The sequence below is a fragment of the Humulus lupulus genome, chromosome 9 (assembly GCF_963169125.1).
Source record: "Humulus lupulus chromosome 9, drHumLupu1.1, whole genome shotgun sequence".
NCBI classification, from domain to species: Eukaryota; Viridiplantae; Streptophyta; class Magnoliopsida; order Rosales; family Cannabaceae; genus Humulus; species Humulus lupulus.
Genome location: NC_084801.1, coordinates 120,344,114 through 120,351,925, shown reverse-complemented (window position 1 = coordinate 120,351,925; position 7,812 = coordinate 120,344,114). Strand labels below are relative to the sequence as shown.

Sequence of the window (7,812 nt, the reverse complement as noted above, 5' to 3'; positions counted from 1 at the left end):
TGAATTTTGTCAGTTGACTAACTATAAACTATTTAAAGTTATGTGATTAATAACAATATTAGTAGTCCTTTAAAAAAAATTATAATAATAATAATATTAGTAGGAAGAGATTGTGAAGAAACTTTTATATGATTATTGGTATAATAATTTCCTACGACACAAGACTAAAGTGAAAAGCACAAAAAATACAATTAATTAAAAACTCGACGCTGCCCAGATTACAAAGATGCATAATTATAGGGATTAAACTAACTTCCCAAGTGAAACGACATGTCGCATAGCACTATGTTTATATATCTACAATGTTTATCTTATCTAGATCAACTTCCCATTTCACAATCTTCTCTATGACCCATTTTAGTCTAATGTCTATGTCCTTGGTCTTCTAATTATATAGTGAACTATTATATTAGTTGGTTTGGTTGCATAGTCAGCTTCTATAAAACCTTCAAGAATTATAGTTATTCCTTTTATATTGTTAAGATACATTGACTTATTAACCCTAGTGTTGGCCTTGTGGTAAATACTCCATATGGAGAATCTTTATATATTATAAATGTGAGTTTAATGGAAATTATTCTTCTCTATTAAATTTAACATTTTTTTTTATTGTTTTCTAACACCGTTAGTTTTAAAGTCATCTAAATAAGGTAAATAATTTTTTTAATAAAAAATTAATAAAGTCATCTAAATAAAGTAAATAATTTTTTAAAAAAATAATAATAAATGAATAATAATTTCTCATCACATATCTAAATTATTCTATCAATAATATTTTCAAAACTATAATCGAAAAATATTTATATGCTTAAATTTAATATTTTCATTCTTTTATTAATTATTTATTTTGTCATTTAACTTATTTGGTTTATCCAAACATATATGTGATAGTATAATAAGATATAAATATACATATTTTTTTATTTTGTTCTTTAATTTTTTTAATGAAAAATTACTTATTTTAGTTTTTCTAGTAATTAATTAAATAATATATATTTATATATAACTTTTTGTTGGCTTTAAAAAATAATTAAAATTTGATCCAATAAACTTTTTAATTCATAGTTTTAATTTATAATTTTTTAATATTTTATTGTATAGAAATTCAGAGATATTTTTCTTAAAGAAAATTAGAAAAATATATATAATTTAAAAACTAGAATGCATCACAATTTTATATATAAAAAGTGTGTATCTAATAAATTCTTGGTTTAACATATTTTTATTTTTATATTTTTAAAACTATAGACAATGTTTTTGTTTAATTTTTTTTTAAAAATATGTTTGTACCATTCTTGTATAATATATGATATTGTTTTTATTTAAAATTTATATCACAATTAAAAAAACATATGTTACCTTTACCTATTATATATATATAGGGGCACATTACTACCTATTTGATTTCCCCTTCCCAGCGTTGATATTTGAGACTACTGGCAAACACTTGCTCAGTGTGTTAGAAGTTCATGAAATTAGTTGAGGTGGGTATGGACTGGCTTGAAAAATTATGATTAAAAAAATAATAAACAAATATATTGTTTTATTATTATTATTATTATTAAAGATAGAATAATTTTTTCAGTTTTCTTTATTTAGTCTATATATATTTAACATATACATCTTAGCAAGTGTTCATGATCTGGATTATCTATCTTAGTAACAGAGATGTCTCTTTTCTTCTTTCATATATAACCACCAAAGAACCCTTGCTATGCCTTCTTTCAAGTAGAGTTTCCGAGGATATTTTGTGGAGATTAATTCTCCAAAACTAACATCTCATTTGAAATAAGTTCAACTTATCCAGCTGGCTTTTCAAGAGACTCTTTATTGATTAGAATTAGTTATTTTCTGTTACTTCTTACTCATTACAGTAAGTCCTCTGTGTATAAACACCAAATGAAAGAAGATCAAAGTGGGAGAGTTTATGAGATCACAAGAGAGAGGTTGTATTTGGGGCTCAGGCTTGGTTTAAAGGGTACTGAATGTGAATTTTGGTGAGAGTACTTGTGACTGAGAATCAGAGAAGCTTTGATCTTTGACTGTGGAAGTAGGCATTGCAATGGCAGAACCAGTATAAACTTGGTGCTCTGAGTTTTATTTTTATTTCTCTATCAAGTTTTGCCCATTTCAGTTTTGTTCTTGTTGTTTTGTTGCTGGTTTTCTAACTTTGTAGGAATTTGGTCTTGTTATTCACAACATACTTTCTTTTTAAGTTTGATTTACATTCTTAAGAATTCAGGCTATGCCATCAAAATATTTGCATTGATAACAACAGAATAGACCCTTTACCAACTACATTGCAAAATCGGTCTTTTCCTATTTGTTTTGTACCAATTTTTTTTCACGATTTTATGTTCAATTTCAATAGGGTTTTTTTGGTGAAGCATCATAATAAGAAATAATACACAAATATGTGTTAAGAAATCAATAAGAATTCCCTTTATTATATTAATATGTAAAAAAAATTAATAATAATAATAATAAATACACACCCATTTTAAAATTGGAACCTACCTCTCTCATACCATGCACACACAGCATTGATCCCAACATCATTTAAACCAGCTTAATTGCCATACTATTTTTCCCTTTCTAAGAAGAAAATTACAAGCAATAAAGGCCGAATTTTTCTTTTTTTACATTGATAAGACTGATCCATTTGATGGAGAAATTATACAATCCATCTCTGTGGAACAAAATCGAATTTGGGAATATCTAAAAACCATGAAACACGGTCAAACAAGGTGCATTTGGCCTGGCTGATCATATGAATGATATATACAGAATCAGGAGCTCTTGCAGAAAGGAAAAAAAAAAGAGAGAAAGAACAGAACTGATTAATGCTTCGACATGAGCACATTCATCGGCAACTTCTGCTTGGGCATGATTCGAATTCGAGCAAGGCAAGTAAAGAGCAAGGACTTCTCACGTTTAGTTTTCAACTTGTACACTAGAGCTCGTCATGTGTAAGATGGGCTTAAGTGGGCAGGGTTCGAAAATGAAGCATGATGATGTTGCGGCCATGAAATGCGTTCTGGTGGACACCGTATGGGGGCTGGTTGAGCGATGAATGTCGGAATATCGTTTCCAGGCATCAATACTGAGACTCCACTTGCATAAATGGTCATCTGCAGGGGCAAGAGAAGCTCCAGTGAAACTTGAAAGTCACAACGCTTATAAAACATTTAATCATAAAAGCTTACGCATTGCCTAATTATGTATAAGATTGGTGACAACTAATGTGATGATAAAGAGCCCAAAAAAACAGGCAATGGTTGTAATTAATGATTCAACAAAACTAAATCTCTATGTTCTATCAAAGTTGATTGAGCCCATCATACCACTACTATTATACAATCAAGCATAATCTCATTAAAAATTAGAAAAGCCATACAAAGTAAAAAGTCCAAATATGATCTAAGAAAGCATTATTTAGAGATTAGCACAACAAGAGCTATGTAGATTTCCACTCAAGGAACATTTATATTTTCTACAAACTATGCCAAACAGACTTGAGCACTAATAAATAAGGTGGGTCATTAGATAACATACTTATCCATAATGCTAATATGATCTTGGATTTCCTAGATAGTATGATTTGTTTGGAAAAAATCATGCCAATTAATAATAAACACCAACAACCATAAGCAACTCATGTAACCAGCAAAAGATAATAAACTAACAATAATTTCAGTAAAGCCAATCATTTGATAGTTTTACGGTGATACATGTATAATCCAAGGCTTTTTCACTTTCCTACGTGAAAAAGATTAGGATATATATAAGGGAGTCTGAGAGACCCCACTATAATTGTAAGAGGAAAAATAATCATCAAATACTGTCAATAGATGAATCATTTATTTGAACCTTGCCTAGAAAGCAATGAAGTTGTCTAAAAAAAGTCCACATATAACAAAACTATTACACAAACCATAGGCTAATTTTCAGTTTCACTTGAAACTAAAGTAGTATTCTGTGTGATGGTTTCAGGTTGAGACAAGGGGTTAAACAAGATTTTCCAAATACCAGCAATTAGTGTTGTATCATGACAAATCATCTAGTCACTTCAAGGGATAGGATGAAAACCAAGTCTGATTACAAATGAATTAGAGACCACTAAAACAAACGGGATATTCATTGTTAACTACCGTCCTGCTAATCAGTTCATAAACAAGAATCTCCCTCCAGTTATGCCCCAAAACTTGTGCAATATCTCCCAAGCCTAAAATTAAGACTAAACGGGAACAAGAATTACAGTGGCTGAGAATACCCTTAGATATGTTCATCAGATTCAGCTTAAAATTCTCCCACTACAAAAATAGTACTTCGAGCCTTAAATAAGTATGAAAAAAGCCATAAGAGTAGGGTTAGGTGGGGATCTAGTTCGAGTCCCTCCTGGGTACCTACATAGCAATAGCTATGATATCCTAGTCCCCCAAATATTGTAAGGGTAGGCGGAGATCTGGTTCCAAAAAATATAGTATGAAAGAAGCCATAACAACAGCATTACTGCTGCCATAGCTTTCTTCATTCACTACATCTATAATTGGATTAGACAAAATATGAAGGCCCTGAGACAAGTTCATCAGATTTAGCTTAAAATTCTTCCACAACATAAATATGAAAAGAAGAAAAAAAAAGGCATTACAACAGTACAACTGCTGCCATAGCTTTCTTCATTCACTAGAGCTAACTGGATTAGACAAGTTGATCAGATTTAGCTTAAAATTCTCCCACTACAAAATAGCACTTCATGCCTTTAATAAGTATGAAAAATCCATAGCAACAATATTAATTGGATTAGACAAGTTCATCAGATCTAACTTGAAATTCTCCCTTTTATAAGTATGAAAAGGGGCATAACAACAGTATTACTAGAGATAATTGAATTAGACAAAAAAAAAAATTGAAGGCAGTAGTAAATTAGAAGAAAAGGACTTAAACCATGGTTGACCACCTGTCTCAAGGCCAGGGCTCTGGCCATGCGAGGTGGGTATCATAAAAGATTGGTTGTGATGGAACCAAAGGCCAAAACACAGTGGTGGGTCCTGATAGAGCTAGTACGTACAGTCCCAAAACCCAATTTTGCTTGGGACCAAATACCCAACTACTCAACAGACAACTACTTGAATGGGACCTCTCTACCCAAAAAAACAATCATAATTACTCGACAGCATAGTTCTTTGAAAGCAAAGACTTCACAAGACAATAAAGGTGATTGTCTGAGAAAAGATAATTCAAATATAAACCAAATATGATATGAGATCTATTGTTGGTTTTTTTGTTACTTGATGAAGTAGTAGTGAGTAAACTCAAGCTAGTTTATATACTTTTGCTCATTCTAATCCTAGAATATAATAAAGTGAATATGATAAGTAGGAACTTCTTGTGATTTTTATTTATGGTTTGTAGTCACAGCTAAAAAAAGAAAGAGGTAGAATAATCTTTACAAAATTAAACATCTTTAAACATGAAAAGATGTGTAATGCTGCTTATGGAATGACATTGTGTAAATTCACACACACAAAAGGAACACTTTTGACAAGAACCACCAAATTTTCTTATACAATGGCTGGAAGGATAAAAGAACAAACCTTCAACTCAGGAACACAAGGAAAATTTCTAACAAATTATCAATGCTCATAGAAGAAGAAAAAAAAAAGAAAAAATTTGACAAAGGGTAGAAAGAAAAAGGAAACTTGGTCAGAGAAATGAACAATTATCTATGCAGGGTATGCTACAATTCAAACCTAACAGCCATAAAAGAGCAAGAAAACATAAGAAAATGATAAAGGAATCAACTAAATACATTTCCTTTTTTGGGTTTTCAAGATTGAATTTTTATGAGCTACCAAAAAAATTAAAATAGAAGAGCCTGAGAATGCCACACCAGTAGAGCTAATTATGAAAAATGGAGCAAGACCCAGAAATGTTTACAATAAGAGAAGAAATAAAGTACTCACCTTTGGAGAAGGATGACCAAGTTTACCATTATACCTCAACTGGGCCTCAAGATCAGCATGGCTCCGTCGACCGGAAGGGGCCAAAGCCGGCGAGGTGGGTCTAAGGAATTTTTCAAAGATAGCCATGACCAAGAACATGGAAATCAAAATAGCAGTGGCCACAAATCCAAACGACACCGCATTAACTGAGCTATCAAAGCTCCTTCCATCGTCATCTCTTTCCATGTGTAGTGGAGCTCCAATAGGTGGCCATGGATAGCCATGTTCTTCACCCATTTCTCGTTCACTTCATTTATGACACTTATTAAACTTAGCTCTTTCTTCTCTTTACTTAAACACCAAGAACAAACAAAGGTGTGTTGAAAATTAGCTATAATCTGTCTCTACAGAGAGAGAGGAGAGCATGTGGGCTATCTTTACAGAGAGGGTGGTCACCACAGGGTGGAAGAAAGGGAAAAGCTTTGGAATTTGGATCGACACTTGACATATTAGTATATATTATATATATATATATATTATTTTAGTCAAGGGAGAGAAAATATGGATAAAAAATAAAGCTTGCATTTTGTCCACCAGAAAGAAAATAATTGACTTTTATAGCTTTGGTTTGCTATGATTATAATAAATCCCAAGAAAGAAAGAATTTTTATCCATGAAAGATAATATTATACATGTTATTATAAATGTTGGTTTTTACATGGAAAAACTCTAAAAATTATAATTCTTATTCCTATTCACTTTTTTCTCTAAATATATTCTCATTATGATTACATCATTTTATTCCTATCAAAAGTATGTAAAACAAAGTGAATTAAATTATGTTTTAAAAAACTCTAACACACTCAATGTATACACAGAGTCCCTTAATTTTTTAATTTTTTTTTTCATTTATGGTGTAAAGACTAGTCATGTTTGTTTGGTTAGTATGTAAGTTTGAAAATTTAAATAATCTATGGAACTACATAATCAAACAATTTATTTGAAGTTTTTTCAACTACACATATAAATAGAAATTACAAAATCAAAAAAAGAGAAATCATGAACCCAACTATTTTTACATCTTAAGTCACCTTGCCACTTCAATCTTAAATTCATAACAACATTGCAATTTGATATATATATATATATATAAAACTTGTTGATATTTAAAAAATATATTGACGAAAATATAAATATTTTTTTTTACCTCTTCTTAAATCAATCAACAATCATTTATGGATAGCTTAACAAATTATTTATTTATGATACATATATAACTTCTATAAATTAAATCATGTATTAAACAATAATTACCAAAAATGATTAATGGAAAAACTTTTTTTTAGGGGGACTACGTTTGGCATAAAAAGAGCTCGAATGCATCCATTCGAAAAATTTGTTCCTCAATTATTCAAAGTTCTTATCTAATTAATTTGTCGGCCAACTTTGAATGCCTAATTTCACAATCATGGCCAACAATCACCACATCTCCCTTTTAATTTTATGCTCTTATTTATTAGGCAGCAACAACAACATCCCCATGCAAATATATAAATACATATATATGACCCCTCTCTTATCTTGACATAAAATTGGCCCAAAATCCAATATATTTTCTTCTTCTTCTTCTTCTTCTTTTCTCCTAATAGAAGACCCCATAAGATACTAATAGAACTTCTAAAGCTTATTTAGAAGAAAACATAAGTTGGGCATTGGAGAATTGAATCAATGACACTAGGCCATGCCTGCTTCGCTACTCGACACCAACACACTTTTTTTTCTTTCTAGTAAAACACCGAAAGAGAATTCATATGTTTTAAGTATCACATGCTAAAACCATGAACTTAGGGTTTTGAGCTTGTTATGT

The 7,812-nt window shown here is 30.5% G+C and overlaps 1 protein-coding gene across 1 annotated transcript; it reads right to left on the bottom strand.

The window, feature by feature from the left end:
* Positions 1-2,555: 2,555 nt before the first annotated feature.
* Positions 2,556-6,459, bottom strand: LOC133802156 (uncharacterized). Its single transcript, XM_062240426.1, has 2 exons — positions 5,967-6,459; positions 2,556-3,131 (listed from the first exon to the last, which is right to left on the bottom strand). Exons 1-2 carry the CDS (start codon positions 6,240-6,242, stop codon positions 2,964-2,966), a joined length of 444 nt encoding a protein of 147 aa, XP_062096410.1. The 5' UTR covers positions 6,243-6,459; the 3' UTR covers positions 2,556-2,963.
* Positions 6,460-7,812: the final 1,353 nt, after the last annotated feature.

Coding starts and splice junctions, on each gene's coding strand:
- LOC133802156 (XM_062240426.1), bottom strand. CDS start 6,242: ATGGGTGAAGAACATGGCTATCCATGGCCACCTATTGGAGCTCCACTA. Junction 3,132..5,966: donor TTGGTCATCCTTCTCCAAAG/GTGAGTACTTTA, acceptor TTGCCCCTGCAG/ATGACCATTTATGCAAGTGG.